Raw genomic sequence first — 23220 nt, 5'->3', positions numbered from 1 at the left:
TTGTTGCTGTATCCCACACCGAAAACATCTCTGCCATCCAAACCAAGAACTATACATATTTATTATCATTCACATGACTAATATAGTCCAAAGAGAAACTTCCAATAAAAATAACAATCTGTAAAATACAATGGATAAAATTATCCAAACATGAATATTACAAAATACCAGCAAAGCAGCTGGTAGGGCTTCTGGGAACACACCAAGCTTCCCAGAAAACCAGCATAACACACAGTTCATGTATAAAAAGGTACTGCTAGTAGGTCCATCCAAGGAAACCCAAGCTCTCCAGCCATCTTGGAGAAATGGAGTCCATTGAGAACAGTTGGGCATTTCACAGTGCTACTGGTGGCCAGTTCTTGGCTAGCTCATCATGCATAGCTTCGGGGATCCACTGGCGGTAGGCTGTGAGCAGATCTGTAACAGATGAGACAAGCAATTAGATAGCTACAGGACTCAGAGTGGAGCAGTTTTGCTGGAAAGATGAGATCCTTTAGCATCACCACGCTCACAGGCCAAGAGCAAGAACCCACTTTCCCATCACTGGGACAGTGCTGGAGCTTGGACACCTGCATGCAGACACAGAAGTATCAGGAATGGGAGAATTACTGCAAAAGCCAGCACTGCATCACTCCACCACTGCCTCTAGAAAGAATTCTTATAATCTGGTGTGGAACAAAATCCACTTTAAATATTTTTCTGTATCCACTGACAGCTCCACCGCAGCTTAATTTTTCAGAAGCCCAAACCAAACATTTCAACTGTGGTTAGATGCACAGAAAATGCAAATAAAGGTTGCTCTCCCAAGCACAGGGAACTTCAGTTCTTGACAAGAACCAGCCAGGAGTACTGCTGTTTCTGCTAAGAAAACAGCAAATATTTGGAGGTTATCAAGTGAAAGATTCCCTTTTTAGAATTCTAATTCAGCAGTGCTCAAGGTACTACAAAGTCTGCGCTGATGGCATGACTAGTAGTAATTAAGCCAGGAGAAAACTTACACTTAGGGTTTTTCTTCCACGCAGCCAGCAAAGCATCGCGATTATCACAACTTTCAGCAACCAGAGCCTGCAGGAGGGATTCTGTCCTGGGCTGAAGTCTGCATCAGTCCAAAACAAAATGGTGCAATAAAACAACGTTCCTTAGCACAGTTTATCTGTGTTACAGCATTCAGCTTACCTGTCTGAATTCAATACGCTCAATACTTTTAAAAGGCTAAATACAGATGTGGAAAGACACGACCTCTGCATGCAGAGACATGCCAATGGCTCAGGAAAGTTCACTAGAAGTACCACAACGTTTTGCTGCCTAAATGAGCAGCAGGTTGCTCTCACTGCTGACAGCATAAAAGCTGTCTGCCATGCAGCTGCACAGCACATGGTAAAGCAAAAGAGAATCCATAGGCCACATGCTCAACTCTGAACTGACTAAACCAGGAAAACAATTTGTAGGACCTTCACAGAGCATCTGTCATCTTTAACAAGGTCCTTCAAAAACCTTGCCTCTCTCAGCTCCATGAAAATTCACAGAAGCCTCAGAGAAAGTTTATTTGGTAATCAGGAGAGGGCATCAGCAGGGCAGCAAGCAAAGCGACAGCTGACAGTCCCTGTGAGAGTAACAGCTCTGTAGCTGTAACCAAAAGCAGGAGAGAAACAAGGTCTGTTGGAAGCATGTTCAACTGGCCAGACCACAAAGAACAGCAAGAAAAGTAGTGGGGCTCATGTGACAGTTTCCTACAGGTGTGAGTGATTCCTTTGTCCAAAGCAGCCCGCAGAGGTCAGTGTGGCCAGCAGGATGCTGTGTTCTTCCACACTGCCCAATCCTCTTGAGGCACGATTTTTCTTGGTAAGAAAACTCATTTTCCTCTCCCTGCAGCTATAGCCAAGATCACTATCTAGAACACCCTTCCCAGCATTGAAATTTTTTAATCTAAAAGGAAGCTAAAAGTGTTTGGTGGGGACAACAAATCTGCGTCTGTTTATAGCAACTTACTTGGACCATGTCTTCAGCATTATGAGCGGACTGGACAGCAGACACTGGCTGTAAGAACTCAACTTTTTAATGACCTGAAAGATGTGTTATAACAAGTGTAAAATGAACAAGGGAAATTAAGTGTTCTGTAGAGACAGTCATCCAAAAGCTTGGACCTCTACAGCTTCACATCCTGACTAGCTTGCCACATGACTCTTTTTTTCTCAGAATGGACAAAAGCATGAGCTATAGCTTTTATCCTTTGCAAAAACAGGACTTAAATTTGGAGGTCTGTTTAATACAAATACTGATTTCAAATTGCTTCATATTCTTCTCCACCCCACCAACTGCAGCAGCTCCTCCAGCAGGCTATGAGGACCAGGCACACACAGACACAAAGAAACCACAAGGCTCATCTCATCTGTAAACTGGGCAAACCCATCAAATAAGTAAGGAAGCTGGAGCACACTCACCTTTCCTTCAAGCAGGAACCTGGCAAAGTATTTGTAGCGATCAATACCTTCCGGGTAATCAACTTCCACAGCAGGCAGCTGCCAGCTAACTCGATCTGGAAAGAGAAGATCACCCTGATCTCCTAAATGCTCCAAGAGGAGGGTGCATTTCCAGGGGAGATAGGACAACACAGGCATTATGAGAAGTGGAGAGGGCAGTACCACCCCCCAGCCTTGCTCCTTCAGAGGGGAAGCACGTGGCCACTGAACACCTGTGCCAACGGGAAGACGCTGACATTTAAATACTAAGAATCCCTTGAAGCTACTCAGACCACTGTGAAGCTCTTGAAACAGTCCAAGCTAAGCTTGACTTTTCTGATGGTCTTGGTAAAAGCAGCATTACAATAACTGCAGAGGAGCTCTTGGACAAAACTACCCAGTGACACTCTTCAAGACACTTACAAAAGACACTTGGTCTGTGACATCGAACTCGGCCTCTTTCAGGGCAGTAAGATGGAGGAGGATTTTCCAGAGGCTTCCCAAAGTGGCAGTATGGTGGCAACAGGACAGGAATCCACTCAGGCTCAACTGCAGACACACCTTAGGAGGGGAAAACAGAGGCCTGAATACAGGCTTGCTGCCAAGAGGTGCCACTCACCAGAAGCCCATGGGTACAGAGCATGGTCAGGATCTCATCGCCACAGATTTACTCCCATCTCATTTTTCAGGTGAACTTCTAGGTTCTTCTGCTCAGACACCAGCAGTAGGAAGCTGCTGCTGACGAGGCTGGTACAGAGTGGCTATCTGAGAAGCTGAACTTGGCTGCAGCCAATCCTGCTAGACAAAGTTTCAGTTTCATTCAGGGTTGGAAGGGACCACAAGGATCATCTAGTTCCAACCCCCCAGCCATGGGCAGGGACACTCCACACTAGATCAGGCTGGACAGAGCCTCATCCAGCCTGCTCTTAAACACCCCCAGGGACGGGGCCTCGACCACCTCCCTGGACAACCCATTCCAGGGTCTCACCACTCTCACGGTGAAGAACCTCCTCCTCACATCTAGAGAACCTCCTCCTCACATCTAGAGAACCTCCTCCTCACATCTAGGCAAAGTCAGGCCAATATTTCCCCTGATCTAGATCCACAAAGCACAAGAATCCAAATCCCAGGAGGCATGACCACTCTGTTAGGAGCACATTCACTCACCACAGCAAGGGACAATTCTGCTGAGGCATTTCTGAACTCCTCACCACAGCTGCAGAATGAGCAGGGACCACAGCAGCCTCACCTTTCATGTACAGCTTTGTAGTCTCAACAATTTCTTGATAAACCACAAACTCTGGGAGTTGCTTGAAGAGGACTGAGCTTGGATGGATGAACACAGGGTCGTCCAGGAGAGCAGTCTTAAGAGAGCACAGAAGATTGAAGCAGAGTAAGAAGAGTTACTGGAAATCCAGCTTCTTGACTGCATTGAATTTCAGGCTCTCTCAGCTGCACATTTATATGACTTCCTTAAGTGATGGAGGTTTTTAATAACCCCATCATTTTCTGCTTCACCATCTCTGGAGACATCTAGCACCGTGCAAGATGGACTAATGATGCTTCTTAGCCCTTTCATAACAATTCCTATCTAAAGGCTGGGAAATTGCAATGCTGGACACTTCAGTTCTATAGGGAAAGCCATCACATGCAGCCCCAATGGTGCATTCAGCCAGGAGACTGGGCTCTGCACACAAGTGTCTTTCTCCCACACAGGAGAAAGAGAATTCAGGCGAAACAAGCTGTTTACCTTGTAGGCATTTTTCCACTTCTCATCCAGGAGCTCTTCTGCCTGAACCCTTCGGGCAACGTGATCCCCCAGCCCTGCCAGCACGATCTGTCTCAAGTATGTTGCTTGAGCTTCTGTTGGGGGCTTCATCTTCGGATCAACATAGAGACCAGCGTCAGCACAAACCGAGTTCACTGTGGGAAACAAACAGGTGAGTTAAGATTCCATAGGAAGAAAGATTGCAAAAAGCAGCCCAGGTGATTTCTGTCCCCCCAGGCAGAATAGGCACAGCAGTTGTCACATACCTGCAGTTGTCAGCTGCCCTCTCAAGCGCCTGACCTCCAGCATGGCTTTGTATCGCAGTCCATTTTCCTCACAGAACTGCCGGCTGCACCCAGCGTACTCACAGGCCCCCACTGCTCCTGCAGTCAACAGTCAGGGGGAGAAAACCACTTAGCCCATCAGTTCTCCTAATTAAACCAACCATGGAACAGTACTGTCCTAGTTACAGAACCACAGAATCAACCAGGTTGGAAGAGACCTCCAAGATCAAGTCCAACCAATCACCCAACCCTAACCAATCAACTAGACCATGGCACTAAGTGCCTCATCCAGTCTCTTCTTAAACACCTCCAGGGACGTCGAACCCACCAGCCCCCTGGGTGGCCCATTCCAATGGGCAATTTCTCTTCCTGTGAAGAACTTCTTGCTAAGATCAAGCATAAACTTCACCCTACACCACTTGAGACTTGTTCTGGTGCTGATTGCCTGGGAGAAGAGGCCAACCCCCAGCTGGCTACAACCACTCTTCAGGTAGTTGTAGACAGCAGTAAGGTCCCCTGAGCCTCCTCCTCTCCAGGCTAAGCAAGCCCAGCTCCCTCAGACTCTCCTCATAGCGCTTGTGCTCCAGACCCCTCACCTGCTTTGTTGTCCTTCTCTGGACATGTTTGAGCAACTCAACCTTTCTTGAACTGAGTGGCCCAGAACTGGGCACAGTACTCAAGATGTGATCTAATCAGTGCTGAGTACAGGGGCAGAATGACTTGCCTAGCCCTGTGTGTGTATCACAGCTCCCATTTGTCATAAGCCTGGGACACTTGGCAGGCTGCCCCTGAAAACACAGTGTAGAAAATACAGTGCTGGTCTTAACCCTGCAGCATAAGGATGCTTTTGGTTGTGTAGAATTGAGAGCTCAGGGTGATGGGGAAGAGAAGAGAATGGAAGTTAACAGCAGAGGGAAACTGCTGCCTGCCATACCTAACATCACCATGAGGTCTCCAAGTTGTTGCATTGGGCCCTGCCCAGCCCAGATCTTCTGCATCTGTAAAAGCCTTCCTTTCTTCCCCTTCAGTTTTGCTGTCTCTTCCTCACTTACTGCTGGCCTAAAAGAAATACCAAACACCATCAGTGAGCATTGTGATTCAATGGAGAGAGGCCTCAGCTGTGAGAAGGTGATGCATCCTGTCAGGAGATGTCAGGCTGACTCACTCACCTGTCAAACTCTTCAAAGAGCTCCCGGACGGTCATGGCAGACACGATGGTGATGGTGTAAGGCAGGCAGTCCTGCTGCCTGCTTAGGGCCAACATCTTTGCATAGCGGGGGGCTACAGGAAAAGTGGCCATTATTCTGCCCAGGGGACTAATAGGGCAACTCAGCTTTGCTGCCAGCTGTTGCTTCAGCCTGAGGAAGGTAGAGAAAAGTCATGTAGTGAAGCAACTTCTGCACTAGAACAAGTTTGTGTTTCTGGTTTGGGCAGCCCAATTCATTTGATGTGTTTTCCTCAGAATTTGTTATGTGCTGGTCCCAAAGGCAGGGGGAAAGATTCCCCTTCCTCATGCAGCTCCCCACCTGCCCTGCATAGAACACTCCTAGCAGAGTCTTTCCAGCCCACACAGCCCAGGACCAGTAAGAAGGATGCAGGTTTAATCAGAGACTGCTACAACAATTCCAGTCTCTGTACAAAAGCACACCCTCACATGTGAGGGCTGAGATGGAGAAGCAGGAAGCAGGATAGCAGGGCCTGCTGCCTTGAAGGTGAAGGCTGAGCAGCAGTGCTGAGGAAATTTTGGGGGCAACACAGATGTTACCTTCCTGTCATAGGGGGCTCCTTCAAGGCACCCAGGGCTATCAGCAACTCCTCAGCTGCTGCAAGCGTTTCTGCTGGAGGTGGTGTTGGAAATGGGAAGTTGATTACCTAAGAAAACCAAGAGAAAATGCCTCTCAGTACATCACTGACACAGCTCCCTGCAAAGAACAGTCTGAACACAGTTAAGTAGTCCTGGAGATGAGCAAAACCTTCCCTACTGGTTACATATACCAAAGGAAAACATTTAGGATGTTTGCCAAGAGCAAGAGGAAAGGACAAATAATGGGAGGAAACACTTAGAACAAAAACATTAGGCAACAGGAATACCAGCATCAGCCTCTGACCCCAGGCACCGCCTAGGGCAGACTGCTGGAAGGTCTAACTTCAAGCATTACGCTTTCTGAAAGTGCTCAGCTATCTCCAAAACACAATCCCTGTTTGGACAAGGATTTTTTCCACCATTAAGTACATAAGAAAGTTCTTATTATCTGAGCAAACATGTCTGTTAAGGCCTGATGGAATTCATAGCAGCTTCTGCAAGCTGCAGAACCAAAACTGAGTCCCAGGATCCTTATGTCTAACACAAGGCACAGCCTCAAGTAATGATGATAAAAGACATCTGTGTTTGTTTCTGGCTCCTAGGGGCACCACTTTGATGAGTGCTGTAGTACAAAGCCAATTTACACCTCACCTTTTCGATATTTAATGCTTTCATTTGCAGAATCAAGTCTTCTACTGGTCGATTTGTTATTTCTGGAGCAGAAAATTTCTCAAAGTCCATGAAGACTGCTGAAGAGTATAACCTAGTGGACCACAAAGACTGCTTAAAGACTTAAAAGAAAGTGTAACTTAAAAGATATGCATGAAAAATTGACATGAGATTTAAAACAAAGACAGCTGTGGGTGCTATTTGCATGACAGTGTAATGTTTTACATGGCTGGGGCATACCACCTTAGTCACAAAACACTGACTTGGAGTGGAATCCATGCAAACGGGCTGAAATTGGGCCAGGAGAGGTTTAGATTGGAATGATTTCTTTACTGAAAGAGTGGTCAGGCATTAGAACAGGCTGCCCAGGGAGGCAGTGGAGTCCCCTTCACCGGAGTTGATCAAGAAACGTGTGGCTACAGCACTTTAGGACATGGTTTAATGGCTATAGTGGTGTTAGGTTGGCAGTTGGACTTGATGATCTTAGAGGGCTTTTCCAACAGACAGTTGTATGATCCTGTGATAATCTGGCCACCAAAACAAGGGTTTCAGCAAGAGAAAGGCCCTTGAGAAGCCACACTGTCAAACCACTACCACAGTGCCAGCTCATGTTTGGCTTCACCTGTCCAATCTGAATGAAGGGCAGACAAGCCCAGGCATTTCAGACAGGACTAGGTCCTTGTGTCAGGGGCAGCAGGACAAGGGAAGCTGTAATTCACACTGACACGTGTGGGGTGTTCGGGTCTCCTAAGCCTCTCCATGGCAGGTAGCTAACCTGTAACAGTGGCCTGGTTCTGTCCGGCCGGCCCGCCCTGCCCGCTGGTTGGCTGAGGCCTGGGATATCCAGGTGACCCTGAAAGAGGACACCCCAGTGATCCTGTCGTAGAAACGCCTCTTCACTTTCCCACAGTCAACCACGTATTTGATGCCTGGGATGGTCAGCGACGTTTCGGCCACGTTGGTGGCTACAACACACAGCCTGGTGCCAGGGGGAGGAGCCCTGAATACCTACAAGAGGCAGACAGACAAGGGACAGGCATTGCCAACAGCAGCAGAGCGACAGGCAGGCAGCTTGGATGGGTTGCGAAGGGATAACAACACATATGGCATTGCTGGTGAAACCCAAGAGTAAGACCAGAGACTTAACTTTTTTGTCTCCAGCTCTGGAACTCTACCCAGCTCAGCCAACCCCTCAAAAACACCCTCAGGAGCTCCAGGTGGAGCAGACACCAGTGTTGAGCCATATTTAGACACACTGCTGCCACCTCCAAAGCCCAGAGAGAATGCAAGTGTTTGTATCAATCGCCTGTTGGCAGCGAGATCCTGACATGGCCTGGGGCCATGATGAATTTTAACATGCTGCATGACTGTCACTTTTCTTCTCTCCAAGCTGCAGAACTGCCACATCAGGGTGATCCTAGGCCAAGCAAGGCCTGGCCTGATTCCATCCCAGCTTGCCCACTGGGCCATTCAAATCTGCCTACTGCTGGACAGTCTGAGGTGGAAATGTTAACACAAAGCACAGGTGACTTTAGACAGCAGTCCCATGGATCTGTAAGGATGATTTACTCATTGTGACAATAAATCCCTTACCTTTGCTTGTTTCTCTGGTGCTAGCAAAGAATAGAGTGGGAGCACGTAGAGTGGAAGGGATGAATCAGATTTCTCATCTGTGAAAAAACCAAAGCCAATATTGTTAAATACGCAGCAAGCCAATTTCCAGGCTCAGTTCCAAAGATATCCTCACAAAGACAACTCCATTTAAAACCAGCCAAGTATTTTGTGCAAAGCTGAAGCTGTAGCTTTTACCTGGTGTTATCACACCAGTTTAGCAAGGCCAACTAACTTACATCACACATTTCACAGGTGACAGGAGAAATGGAATTTATATTTCAAAAGTGTCAAACCTTCTTCTGAGTCTCCATCGCCTAAATCAAGGTCAATATCAGACCCTGCAATATCATCATCAGTATCAGCATCTCTGTCTTCATCTCCTTCATCCACTGGTACAACAGAGTAATTGTTCAGATCAATTTTGGGGAGTGTCTGAGAAAGACAAAGAAGACAAAACCCAAAACCAACAGAGCATTAAGGGGAGACACAAACAGCACTTTTCGCTGCTTTGAAAGGAAAGCTGAGCTCTTACTCCATTTGCTGACCCAAGGGTGACAGAGGGATTGAGAGATTTCATTGGTATTTTAAGGCTGAGGTTCAGCATTTGGGAACTGTGAGGGTCAGGGTGGAATAACCCAAGTACTTTAAACGCCATTTTCTGCCAAGCTATGCTTCTTCACTTGGAGGACAGTGGGGAAGGGTAAAATCTCTTTACTTTAGGGCCCTTCAGCTACCAGGATCCAGTGTCAGTGGACAGTGTATCTCTAACCTCAAGATCTCCTGCTAACAAAGCACACACAGCGCTTGGGTGGAACCCAAACACTGTCCTTTGTCACAAATATATCAGTCCCAATTTTGGGTAAGAAACAGCAAGATGATGAGAAGTCCTGGATCCATCATGTCTGGAACATCTTCCATCAAAATGTTAGTGGTCAGTACTCAGCTGAAATCAATCTCCTGCCCATAAGATCCAGGGAAACATTTCAGCACTGTGCTGCTCACAATGCAGCAGTTACCAGGGGGGGTAGTATTCCCGGATTTCCTGAGGTGATATATGATGTAGGCCACAAGGCTTCATGTAAGTCTGAAGCAGCCTGCTGAGAAACACAGCCACAGAGGAGTGCTGTTTTGCAGGGAGGTACCTGCTCCTTCCTGTCTCCCGGACAAACTCTCCCCATCACACATTACCAGCGTTTTCTTCCGCTTCCTCGATTTCTTAAACTTTCTGATTTCTTCCACTGATTCTTCTTTGGCCCCATCTGCTCCTACAAAAAAGGCCAGTGGAATTGCTGTCAGCTGAGCGTGCCTCCCCCACAGGAAAACCAGGAGGGCAGAATCTGGTCCCGCTCCCATCTTCTGGGGGATTCAAGTGTCACAGAGTGAAAGGAGCAAACAGCCACACTGAAGGCAGAGGGGAGGGGAATAACACACACGTTTGAAGTTGTAATTCCATTTAGGAATCACGCCGAGGATCAAAAGGAGAAGACGTAGCAACTGTATGCTTTGAGGTTTGGGAGATGATCATCTGAGCCAGATTAAAATTTGACTTTCTAAAGTCACCCTGGGATGTCCCATTGTCCTGAAAACAAACAGTACCCACAAGCAGCAGCATTCCCACTTCAACTCACAGCTAAGAGAGTCAAAGAAGAAATGCAGTGGATTCTGGAGAACACAAACTCTTTCCCCAAACTAAATCAGTCACCAAAATCGTCCATAAAGAGTCCTTTCCCCAAACCCTTATTTTTTTTTCTCACTTGTGTGGTGATTTGTTTGTTTTTTTGGGTTTTTTGATTTGGTTTTGTGGTGGTTTTGTTTTGTTTGGGGTTTTTTGTTTGTTTGGGGGGTTTTTGTTCATTTTGTTTTAAACAAAGGCTCTTCTTAACATGCAAAGCAAGCTCACTTCTCTGGGATAAATTCAAAGCTTACCAGTCCCTTACTCTATAGCATTACCTGCAGTGTTGGTGGTTTTTTGGAATGGAAAGGCTTTTCTTAGCCTCCTACAGAGAGAGTGGACTTCTGCCTGGCCTGTTAAAAACACCAAAATCCCACCTGCAAGAGAGGACATCACTCAACCTCAGTAGGGATTTCACCTTGGAAAGCTTCAGGTTTCATTCTTGATAAAAAGACAGGTGGAATATATTGTGAAGTAACAAGGAGGAACAGGGTGTTTGACTGCATCTGTCTTCTACTATTGCCTTGAGAAACACGCTAATGGAGCTGAAATTTCATTGAAGGGTTAATTTTAGCAAGAAACCCCCTCTAAGTCAAAGCACAGAATACAACACTGCAGTCCTATCATCAGCTTAAAAAACAAACCCCTCATCCCAAAACTAAACAACACAAACTTCCCAAATAAAACGACCCAGAAAACTTTAGGCATATTAAATGCAAAGAATGTGAGAGGTTCTTGGCAGTGAGCTTACCCAAGGGCAGCATTCGATGGATTTTGCAGACCTTTCTGAAGCACTCCCCACTGTAGTCATCTAAGGGAGTTTTCTTGTTAAAATGGACAGTTACAGGGAATTGCCTTGCATCTACCTAGAGAGAAAAAGAAAGGAAAAGGGTTTGTTTGCTGTTTTAACCCCAGCACAATCATCACAGCTTGCAGGGGAGAACTAGAAAATCTCACGCTGTATTTCTGTACAGTTTTGGGGTTTGGTAACCTACCAGACCCACAGAAGTTATCAGTGTGGTCTAGGCTGAACACCACAAACCCAAGCTAGATACCAACAATTCTCACTCTTCCAGATCACCAATTCAGACTGAGGCTTTCTAGTCCTCCTGAACTTTGACTTACAGGTTTTCAAGATAATCAGATTCTGCCAGGGCAGTTTTCTGATAAAAGCAGAAAGGAAAAGAACCAAGTACCCAAAGAAACAATAGCCTACACAAAGTAACTGTTTCTAAATTGCTATCTGAAAGATCTCAGCACCAACTGGAAAGATTAGATTGCCTCTATTTTTTTAACTGGTTGTATAAAGGAAGCCCTCCCTCTACTTTTCAGCCATTAGATTTGATGCAGGTCCCAGGGAGGAGAAGGATACCTGAATGACAGGAGGTGTGACAGAAAACAGCCTTTTGTTACTGGTGAAATCCTCCACACGAAGGGTAGCTGACATGATGATCAGCTTCAGTGGCAGTCCTTTCTGCAGGGACACAAGTGTGTTACTCTGTGCTTGAAAGCAGGTGGCAGCTCAAGCTACACAGCACACAAGCCCAGAGAGATAAGCAGGACTAGGTACAAGTTTCACTCAAAATCTAAGACAACAAAAGCACCGTGTCAAGAGACAGAGGATGCACACAGCTTCACATGCAATATGTCTTAGAAGTGAAAAAAAACCCAGACAGGCAGTCCTGATGCTGACAGTGACCTGCCTCTAAACTACTCCATCCTCTCCACCTGCAATTAAAATGAAAAGAGATGCCAAGCACCTCCCTGCAGTCCACCACTCCCCAGCATCAGTCAGGATCAAGCAGTTCATGATGTTTTGCCTCAGAATGTCTCCTGCTAAGTACTGCTGTTAATGGATTATTCTAGGGCAAAAATACACACCTTGCTTTCTAGTAGGCTGCTAATTTTCACTGTGTACACTGTAAGTCTAAAATTGTTTGCATATTAACTGAACCATTATCTATTGGTACTGCTATGTATTATTTTCCCATTGTGGTTTTTTAAAAGGCAAACAAGTTATCTGAGCTTTACTTCCTGGTGTCCATCAGAATCATAGAACCATAGAATTGTTAGGGTGGAAGGGACCTCAAGGATCATGTAGTTCCAACACCCCTGCCATGGGTAGGGACACCTCACACTACATCAGGTTGCTCAGAGCCACATCCAGCCTGGTCTTAAAAACCTCCAGGGATGAGGCTTCTACCACCTCCTTAGGCAACCTGTTCCAGTGTCTCACCACCCTCATGGTGAAGAATTCCTTCCTAACATCCATCTGAATCTACCCATTTCTGTTTTTGCTCCATTTTCCCTAGTCCTACCATTACCTGACACCCTAAAAAGTCCCTCCCCAGCTTTCTTGTAGGCCCCCTTCAGATATCGGAAGGCCACAATAAGGTTTCTTTGGAGCCTTCTCTTCTCCAGACTGAACCGCCCCAACTCCCTCAGTCTGTCTCCATAAGAGAGGTGCTCCAGCCCTCTGATCATCCTTGTGGCCCTTCTCTGGACACATTCCAGCATGTCCAGATCCTTCCTGTAATAGGGGCTCCAAAACTGGATGCAGTACTCCAGGTGGGGTCTCAGCAGACAGGAATATTTCCATTGACTTCCAACTCACAGAGTCCTTCCTCCCAGAGGAACCTCCTCACTCTAATACCCCCTCCCCAGCTCAACAGCATCCAACTGCTTCTCTTACCTTTGCACGGAGAGGCACGATGCGGGACAAGAGGCCTATTAAGATGTCTGTGTACATGCTCCTTTCGTGGGCTTCATCAATAATAATGACTTTGTACTTGGAAAGCAGGAAGTCCTGAGAAGAGAGATCCATTGCACTGCATGAAGCCTCACCCAAGGACACCTTTAATCAAGCAACCTACAGCTACACAAACACTGACCCCCCCCATCCTCGTGGCTACAGTCTCTCCCACATATCTGAGCACTCTAATGTGTTTACCCTACATGAACCAGCTTTGTTCCTGAATCTCCTGCTTGCTCTCATTTCACACATCAAGGTAAGTTAATGTTTAGGGACTTGGCCAAGACTGTAAAGGGCTGAGACAAAATGCATCTCCAGTGGTGAAAGGGATTTTGCTTTGCAAGGCTGACAACAAACCCATGCAAAGCAACAGGCCTCTCTTCCTACTTTTCATTACACCAAGGACAGCAGCTTACCTTCTGAATTTCTTTCAGCAGCACACCATCTGTCATGAACTTGATTTGTGTTTCATCTGAAACGTTGCCTTCGTATCGGATTTGATAGGAAACCACTCTGAGGAAATACCAAGGTAGCCACAAGAAAAAGCACGGGGAGAAACTGAAAATTCACATCCAGAACAGGAAGTAGCCCTCAGCCTAACTACATTAAATCTTAATGCCAAGACACACAAAGCACACCATCAGCTCCCCAGAGCCTAGGAGAGACAGAATACTACAAGCTGGGATATACAGCCATGTCACTCTCAATTATTTCACTGTTATGGGATGCTTTCTCATATGAAGACAAGCTAGGTCCACTTCCCACACACCATCTCCCTATAGCTCTCTCTAAAAGTAACTTGTAACCATCACAACAGAGGAGTTTGTAAGTAACTTTCCCACAGCTCTTCACCAAAGACTAAACAAGCAAGACACAAGTCCTGATTTCAGTCTATGACATGCAGAGAGCATTTCAGAGCTAGCTTCACAGCAAGTCTGAGAGTTTTTTTATCCTCACCTGTGTGACAAGTTCATTTCCTTAGCGACTCGCTGGGACATGGACACTGCCGCCACACGCCGAGGCTCAGTGATCCCAATAGCACCATTTGAACTAAAGGGATGGAGGAAAGGAGGAGTTGTTTGGCTTCTTGTTTTAAAGTCAGAAACACATAGGAAGATGACAACAGGATTGTTGCATAATGTAGCATCATACAACATCCATTTTAGGTCTAGTCATAAGAAAAAGACAGAAAGGAAGCTTTGGGATTACCTTGCTTTTATTTGTGTTATTGATCTGAAAATACATCTCTCACAGAAATGTTTTGTTGTCTCTGCATCCCAGCTCCTTGAACTCCAGTCCCCCTGGACAACCCTCTGACAATGGGCTTCATGTCAAAGGAGACTAAGGCTGGGGCAGCAGCAACAGCACAGAAGCTGGATGCACCTTGATGCAGCTTGCAAGAAAACACCTTATGAGGTGCCCAAGTCCATAAATATTACCAACAGCACCAGGTGAGCTGTGGCTCTTTTAAAAGATGTTCTTAAGAAACAGGCACATTTTCTTGCAGAGGTAAAAATGAACCTCTGAAAGCAGAGGTTAGATTATGTGAGATGGGAGACAATAAAGGCTCTCTGGGATAAACAGGCTAGTGGCTTGGAAGGAAATTTTTGACCTTAGAGGTTTCAAGAGATTATGTGGAGAGACTTTTGCAAGTCAGTCTCATGCCCTTCAGATTTTTTAAAAGCTCTTTCAATGTGGCCACTACCACTGCACAGAAAAGACCAGGTTCAGTTTAGCCATAGCAGAAGAAATGAAATCAGAAGTGACTGAGCTCAAGCTTGAGTTTTTCCAGTTGTTTGCTGCATATAGAAGAAGCCTCATACCTGGCATAGCCAGCTTCATAGAGAAACTGAGGTACTTGTGTGGTTTTACCGCTTCCTGTCTCTCCACATATGATCACAATGGGATTCTCATTAATGGCTTCCATGATGACTTGCTCTTCTGCAAGGATTGGAAGCTTTAGTCTTGCCTCCTGAAGAATATCAAACATATATTGTTTTGCCTCTTGTTCCCTTTTAGTTTTCCCCAGGATTGAAAACTTGTTACCTTCCTCAGATTATAACACCCACAAAAAGGAATTCTGCCAGCTCTGTGACTCAAAAAGCTCTAAACCCCCTTATCTCACACCAGCATATCCAAAAGCTAGAGTCATCAGAGCAGCTTCCCAGAAAGCAGCTGGTGAGCCCTGCACTTTAACTGGTGAAACTTCAGAGCCCCTTGAATTTATAATTATAGCACTTCAAGGCAAAACTCCTTTCACAACTGGCTGATTTGTGCAGACACATGCAGAGCCTTTCCCTGTTTCACAGGACACCCTATCTACAGCAAATGGAATGAACTACCCTGCCTAAGATACAGCAAAATGCATAGATAAAAGGGACTTCACAAGATTTCCCAGCAAAGAAGACTGCTAATAGAGTCTGTATTTAAAACCAGGGACAAATGCTGGTACCTCAGAACAAGACTAGTTTTCCTTCTGCTGGATTAGACAGGCTCAAAGCTCAGACACGTACCATGTCCCAGAACAAGGACCCTGCATGCACACTGCTGCCATGCAGCACTAGCAAGAGACATGAGATAATGCTGCAGTGTCTGCAGTGACCCAATCTGATGAAGGACACTATCACTTCTAATCCCTGTGATAACCAGTTGACTGTTCAGAGAGCCTCACCTGAATCTCAGGAGACCTGTCCACTGGAACAAAAACTGCAGGCTTGCAGGGTGGTTTGTTGGAGGCTGCCTGGCAAAGCGGGACACTAGGACCTGCTGGCTGCTGGTTAGCCACTGCCTTCTTCACAGCTTCCTCTGGCTTTTCAGCACTATTCAAATCACTGGCTGAGGACTTTTCGATTTCTTGTTTCTGCTCTTCCACCTCCTCCTCAGAGCTACTGGCTTCTTCCTCAGGCTCCAATTCTGAATCTGAGCTGTGTCTTCTCTTGTTTGCACCACTGATGCTCTTGATCTTTTCAGGTACAGTAGTCTCTGGCTCCTGCATCACCCTAGAACAAAATACCACTGTGTGAAATAAGCTGTGGACCATGTTCTCCTGGACCTCAAGCCAGACATGTCTTCCACACGAAAGGTCACATCATCAAAACTCACTGCCTGAGTCTGAACCCAGCTGTCACTCACACAGGGAAAACTTCCACATCTTGGATGCTGTGCAGCACAACAAGATGCTGCCCAGACATGTTAACCCAGTTCTCCAAGAATTCCATTCTGGGAGGTTTTCACAACTCTGCTAGGTGAAGCCCCAGCTGACCCCACTGCTGGATTTGTCCCTAAGCATGCTCTATACTGGTATTTATTCATTTCTTCAGAGTTTAATTTATTTCAACACCTGATAAAATGCAGCTCTTGGTAAATCCAGTAAGGATGGGCTGCATCAGTTGATGTTTTCCAATACAACAACAAAGTAACTCCATCCATCACGTAGTTTAGCATAATTTGTAAGAGTATGCAGGTGTAATTGTCACCCACCTCATCCCTCATGAACCAGAATTATTTAGGGTGAAAAAGACCTTCAAGATCATAGAATGCACTAGGTTGGAAGGGACCTCTAGAGGTCATCTAGTCCACCCTCTGCCAACCATTATGACAGGGAAGGCCACGTTACCTTAACTAACATCTTCTGAAGGGGACATGAGTGAAACAAGACAATAACAACCATATTATCAGTTAAAAATAACTCGTTTAACTCCATCCATTCTGAAGAATCTATGCAGTAAGAATAAAAAAATATACATCAAGGAAAAAAAAACCAAAACACAACCCAAACCAAAGTCAGGAAAGTTGCCAAGATTTAAACCAGACTGATAAAGCAGAATGGTTCTTTCCAATAAGCACTTTACCTTTTGGTCTGATACATGCGCTCCCCAACACCCAGTTTGGAAGTAGTGTAGAGAAGTTTCATTTCTGCCTCAGAAGCTTGGACCTCATTCAGCTTGCTCAGTAACTCAGCTCGCTGTTTGGGAAGGACAACCAAAATCAGTGCTAATTGCCACCAGGAAATAATGTCATTTCGAGGTTTGTGCTTCAGTTCTAAAGGCTGTGCCCTCGCAGCGCTTGCTGTCAAGTTGTAAAGATGTTTACTGCTGCTGCTCACCCCTCAATGAAGATTTCAGCCCTGCACAACACCAAAACTAGAAAGGCAGAGTTGACCCTTTATGGCAGCAACAAAAAACTCAGCAGCACCCTTCAAAAGGCAGCAAAGAAAATGGATTTAAGCTCAAATGCTGGAGTGAGGGCTGGAGCAATGGAAGCTTCCCTTCAACTCCATCACGTGGCACACAGTGCTAGCAGGAGGTCAGACAGCTGCAGTTTTAAACAAGCTCCAAAACCAGAATCAGTTTGTCAAAAACATTATTCATACACTAAAATGATCAGGTTTTTTGCCTGGAAAGCTTTCACTAAGACAGAAAAGCTCTACTTGCATACAGAAAATAGACAAGAGCTGGAAATCTTGTATTTGGGCAGTGGCAGAGTTTAGGGTGCATCAAGGTTGGTATTGTGTAGCAGGACAAAGCTTCTCATACAACCTGTTCCACAGAACACTTTTAAAATGGAACATCAGTTACTCTGCTAGTGATGTACTTCACAATATGCATCTACCTGGTCAAAGAGAAAACGGGAACCAGGACCCAGCAATAATGTAGTCCTGTATCACCTGATCCATGGAGAGGGAGAAGAATGCTTCCAGAGTCAGACTCAAGAATCCAATGGCTTTGCCAGAGCATGCAGCAAAGGAATGACGAATGCTGCTGCAACATGAACTCAAAAACTTCAGCATCTGCATGTCCTTGAGATGCCCTGGACAGATCACATCCCAACACTGCTTGCTGGCACTGCAGTGCAGTCACCACACCTCTGGTTTGTCACAATAGCAATGCAATTGCATTACACATTGGGGACTGCCAATGCCAGCACAAGGGAAACATCAACAGTTGCCTATTGGCATCAACCTTCTCCATACTCTTCTCATTTGTCCGTTTAACACAAGTCACAGAGCTGGAGGTACCAGCAAGCAGCTACATACCTCTTTTTTCTTTTCCTTCTGCTCTAAAATTTTCTGCAGGTTTTTCTTCTGTTTCTTGCTCAGGGGCTTCTTTGGGCGTTGCACAACACACACTGCTTTTTTCTTCTTTGCTTTTTTTGCTGGCAGGACCAGGGCATTACTTTCATCAATTCCCTTCAGCGTTGCTTCATCTGAAAGCATGTGTTTGATTATTCACCCATGCCAGGAGGACTATTTTCAGCACACTGCCTAACAGCCTTATCACAAACCATACCACATTTAGCTGGTTTAGACAAACACAACCCTTCTCCCCAGCCAAAAAAAACCAACCACCCCACATCATCAGCAAGGGCAATAGGCCATGAAACTGGGCATTAGGTACCCTATGCTCATTACAGCCAGAAGGGCAATTTTCCTTGACTTATTTAACAGCACTAACAAAATCTTTGCCTATTTCATTCCCAAAGGGTAGCTCAGGACATCACCCAGGACACAGCGTGCCTTGAGATGACCCTGCTGCCTCTGGCCTCTCCCTGACATCAGTCATTTTTAGTATTAAAAAGTGGTATTACTAAAGGTTGCATAATAAAAATGGTGTCATAAACGGGGGTGGGGGGTGGGGGGTGGGGGGTGTGTTTAAAGGAATACTGGAAAATGTGAATGCTAACCATGTTTTTCATAATTGCATTAGTAAAGAAGTGCTGGGATGCAGCCATTGCTTTAAGAGCTCTTAAAGCAAAGCCTGTAAAATACTTTTATTTTAATGCTTCCAATAAAAGTAAAATAAAACCACAGTAAGGATGTGGCAATAACTCTCAGCAGCTCTACTGTCACTTGAGCAACATCAAGATCTCAAGTGTGCAAGAACAAACATAAACGCCTGGGCATCACAGAAAGGTTTGGGTTGGATGCGACCTTAAAGATCGTCTAGTTCCAAACCCCCTGCCATGGCCAGAGACAAATTCTTGAATGCTTCCAGGATTTGAGCCTCCACAACTTCTCCGGACAACCCGTTCCAGTGCCTCACTTCCCTCATGGGAAAGATTTTGTTCCTAATGTCTAATCTCGTCCATCTTCTTCCAGTTTGAAGCCATTACCCCTCGTCCTGTCACTACATGCCTCTGTAGAATTCCCTCTCCAGCTCTCCTGGAGCTGCCAGGTCTCCCCGGACCCTACACTGCTTCTGGTGTTTGCTATTTCCTAATAGCAAGAGTTATCACAAAAGCTGGGGGGTTAATTAGATGACCTTTAGAGGTCCCTCCTAACCCAAACTACTCTAGAAAGAGGAGAACCGAACGGGACGGGCGGCCGCGACACAGCATCCAGACCGGGGCCCACCGCACCTCCCAGCTCCAGCGGCAGCTCCAGCGGCTCGGCGGCGGGCGGGGGCTCCGCGGCGCCCTGCTGCAGCCGCGCCTTCCAGTTGTGCCTACGGCGAGCTCGGCCCATGGCGGCGGCGGGAGCGGCGGGAAGGACGCGGCCAGGCCACACGTGCGGCTACCGGCGGCCGCCGCTTCCGGGAGCGCGCGGGCTGGCGGGAAGGGGCGGGGTGCGGCTCGTGCGCAGGCCTGGGACGGAGGCTCCGTGCTCGGGGGTGGAGCTGTGCGGGAGCGCGCCGAGGTTGACCGCGGGTACGGGCACTGCCGGCCTGTCCCGGGGCCTGCCCGAGCCCCGCGCTGCCGTCGCTGCTCCCTGCTACCCGAGCCCCCCGGGTGTTTCACAACCATCGCCAGGCCCCGGCCTGCCAGCAGTCCGGGCTGCAGCACTCCCCTCGCGGGAGAGGTCCGGCTAAGCAAAGTCTTGAATGCAATTCATTTCTCAGTGCAAAGTTTCAGTAAACATTTATTTTATGCTTTGTCACAATACCATAGTTGATTTGTGAAATTGGTCTACAAATATTTAGCTACGTAGTACATTGATTGGGTGGTCAGATAAGTCATAAATAAAGGCATGTATAGCTCTGTAAAAAAGAAGTCTTGATCTAGTTGTAACTACTTAACAACATTACCAGTAGAATCTATGATTCCCCTATGGATCATATGGCAAAAAGTCACATACATCGTCGCTGCAGATCAGATTATTTTCTAGAGAAACACAAGTGTACAAACTTAAACACTATAATCCTGGAATCTGATGTACAAAACCGGAGGTGAAGTCACTAACATCAGTGCTGATAACGAGCGCTACTATAGCGAAGGAAGGAAAGGATCAGTTTTTAAATGTGCTGTCATCACAGGTCGATGGAATTATCCAAAAGTTTAAAATACATGCGGGCACAACAAAACCTCTTACTTTCCAACCCAGACAAAGAGAACTTATGGTCATTTACGTCATTAGCTGCCAAATACGGATCAGTACGTGAGGCAAATCACACTTAAGAAACTTCTACGCCATCAATGAGCTAAGATTGATACTGGTCTATTTTCCACACTAACGAGCAAACAAGTCTGTAAAAGCAGATCACGATTTGCAGGACACACTATTTAAGTACAGCACTGAATTACACCAGGTTGTCTACGTTGTACTCTGACACCTAAAACCACTGTTAAAAGTGTTTACATTCCAAATACGACAGATCAGTTATCTAGAGGTGAGGCGTGGGCTCCCAAAGACACTGCTGCCCAAGTTAGCTCTGCAAAAATGTGTATGTGTGGGAAAATACAGCAGTAGTTTCAAATGTTAGGGCTTGGAAGTACGAAGTGCAAAACCCTTCAGAGTCCACTGGAGTTTCTGACACTGGACAGTCTGATGACCATCTTAAACCGTTCTATCAGCTGCCCTCACAGGGTGTTCTGTCAAGGCTAGTAAATCAGATGTGAAAGAGCAGCCCTTACAGGTGAGGATGCGTGGAAGACTGCCCCTACTGACGGCCCCTGTGTCACCCTGCCACCTCCTGTGCAGCTCATACCAGGTTGGACGCCAAGGGAAGCAGGATGTTAAAGGTGCCACCCACCTTCCAGCAGTCAGAGTCTCCAGCAATCTCTGCCTATATGGCAGAGAGCTGTGGGAGCTGAGTTTTATTCTCCTATCTGCCACCAACTGGGGGAAGCCTGTCAAATGCTGTCTCGGTTTATCAGCTGGCAACGCAGTGACATCTGCACACCTCTGCCAGCTCATATGAGATACTTCTACAACGCAATACCAGAGTGGTGCAACCACTGTCACTGGAACATGTGCTAAAAACCAGAGCAGAAACCTCAGTGGATCAGCAAGATGGCTTGGTATGGAAAATACTTGTAAAAGGTATTTACAGAAGCTAAAGAAGATTAAATACAATACCACAGTCATGTCCCAAAAGCGCTTTCACTACAGTGCATGTTGAAAAATACAGAGCATTTTTAAAGTGTGTGTGTGTGTGTGTATATATATATATATTTATAAGATTAGATTGTGCTTTAAAAAAAAAAAATCTTCCATTTCTGAATTAGACTAATGTGAAAACTGAGCGCTGGGAAAAATACTGATTAAAAATATCCAATTTCATATATATATATATAAGCTTTTCACATAACATTTTGCTATACATGGGATGCCAGTAAATACAAAAATACATTTTTCTCAAGCAGCAAGGTGATCAAAATTAAAGACTATTAATATAGGAGGGCTGATTTTACAAAACTAAGGTAAATTATTAGAGCGAGACAGGAAGAAACTATAATCCAAATTCACTTTTATATGGTATTGTAAAAGAAACCTTTCTCACAGACAACTCTTCGTATAGAAACAACTCAGTGTTTTTAACTTCAACATTAAATATGGATCAGACAAAATACAATCTATGCAAACCCGTCTCGTGCTCATCATCCCACGGAAGCTGATGGAGCTGCTTACACAAGCGAGGTTTGCAGCCTTTGGTCCTCAGGCCTCACATTCAGCAAACACACGAAGACCTGACAAGCTTTGCTAACCAATTCCTCATCTCCAGGCTGATGGTTTATCCCAGTCCTCTGTGCACAACCATAGGGAAAACCGTTTACAGGGAAGACTCTGTAATACTATGGAAAATGATCTGTAAAAAGGAGTACAGTGTCATTTACATTTCCAGCTCTATGAAGCAGGCTCTTTGTTGCCATAGCATTTTCCTGCTCAAGGGGAAGATTGCAAGTTATGAAAAGCAGTTACTTTGTAACTCTACACGTACATTTCTTGAAAAACAGGGTGCAGGTGAATTTACAGGTGAGCTAGAAAATTAAAGTGGATTACAACAGTGCCAAGTGCATATGAACTTCAACCGTGTTGAACTGAAGTGATCACAGTTAGGATAAAGGCCATCAACATGGATTTTAAAATAATCCGCCATGTAAATGTCACAGACAGCCCAAAAGGGGCCAGGCAAGTAACAGACATTTTAAGAAGAGTATTAAACTTCAGCATAAAGAGGAAAATTAAATTCACCCCACAGTTACATTCAGTTAGGCATCACATCCAACAGAAGCCCTACCCAACACAAGAAGCAGCCAGGCTGTGCTCAGCCACCCCGGGCCAGTCCTGCTGGAGCCAGCACTGGCAGGCAAAGCACAGCACAGACACCACCTACACTTATTTCCCTGCCTTCTCAGCCAGTCCCTAGCATAGGCCAAATTTTGGTCCATTTTCTACTGTACTTGTTTATTTTGACATTATGGACTATGTAGTTCTTCAGCTGTGGTCCATTTCACCTCTCACAGTACTTATGCTGTGCTCATTGCTATGGTTCAGATGCTTCTCCTCCTGCCCCGTTTATAGCCATAACACTCCAAATTACCAAGTTAAGCCTCTTGGACTTCCTTCCCTGAGCTTACCTCTGTTTCAATGCATTTCAGCATACTGTACAAAGCCAGTAGCACTCTACCCAGCTAGTTCTCAAGGTTACAAATACACAGAATCCTTTAAATTAAAATTGCTTCGAAGTTCCTACATCACTTCAAAACGCAAATGTTTAATCCACCCTTCTCATAAGGTGACTCCCCCAAACCCAAAGTGTTGAGAACACAGACTTCAGGCAAAAAGCTCCTATAAAACTATTACAACTTTAGAAAAAAAAATCCAGACCTTCCTGAAGAGAATTTATTGCCGCTTATTGGTCCTGAGAAAGCTTTAAGCAACAATACGTCTGCAAATGTTTTCACTGCTGCCTTTTGTGAGAAGGTACATGGGTCCTGAGATCAGAAATCATGTTTTATTCCATGCAGTTATGCTTGGAAA

General features: G+C 45.7%; 1 protein-coding gene across 1 annotated transcript; it reads right to left on the bottom strand.

Annotated features, from left to right (window-relative positions):
- Window positions 1–31: 31 nt before the first annotated feature.
- On the bottom strand, window positions 32–19551 carry DHX37 (DEAH-box helicase 37). Its single transcript, XM_068157433.1, has 27 exons — window positions 19380–19551; window positions 18058–18227; window positions 16874–16986; window positions 15694–16021; window positions 14846–14994; window positions 13980–14072; window positions 13439–13535; window positions 12963–13076; window positions 11643–11744; window positions 11022–11136; window positions 10549–10647; window positions 9787–9863; window positions 8892–9030; window positions 8578–8654; window positions 7760–7992; window positions 6967–7078; window positions 6277–6383; window positions 5681–5869; window positions 5446–5570; window positions 4494–4610; window positions 4210–4382; window positions 3709–3823; window positions 2883–3020; window positions 2442–2536; window positions 1990–2063; window positions 999–1096; window positions 32–417 (listed from the first exon to the last, which is right to left on the bottom strand). The coding sequence occupies exons 1-27, from the start codon at window positions 19483–19485 to the stop codon at window positions 335–337; spliced, it is 3438 nt and encodes a 1145-aa protein (XP_068013534.1). The 5' UTR covers window positions 19486–19551; the 3' UTR covers window positions 32–334.
- Window positions 19552–23220: the final 3669 nt, after the last annotated feature.

Source organism: Melanerpes formicivorus, unplaced genomic scaffold, assembly GCF_026170545.1.
Source record: "Melanerpes formicivorus ecotype bairdi unplaced genomic scaffold, bMelFor1.0.p_v2 SCAF_36, whole genome shotgun sequence".
Classification (NCBI taxonomy): Eukaryota; Metazoa; Chordata; class Aves; order Piciformes; family Picidae; genus Melanerpes; species Melanerpes formicivorus.
Note: the sequence above shows the minus strand (reverse complement) of the source record. Positions and strands in the feature narration are given on the sequence as shown.

Excerpts from the sequence above, each read along its gene's own strand:
- DHX37 (XM_068157433.1), bottom strand. The coding sequence starts at position 19,485 with ATGGGCCGAGCTCGCCGTAGGCACAACTGGAAGGCGCGGCTGCAGCAG. Across the intron at positions 5,571-5,680 it reads CTCTTTGAAGAGTTTGACAG|GCCAGCAGTAAGTGAGGAAG; the intron begins GTGAGTGAGTCA and ends TATTTCTTTTAG. Across the intron at positions 2,064-2,441 it reads GGTTCCTGCTTGAAGGAAAG|GTCATTAAAAAGTTGAGTTC; the intron begins GTGAGTGTGCTC and ends CACATCTTTCAG.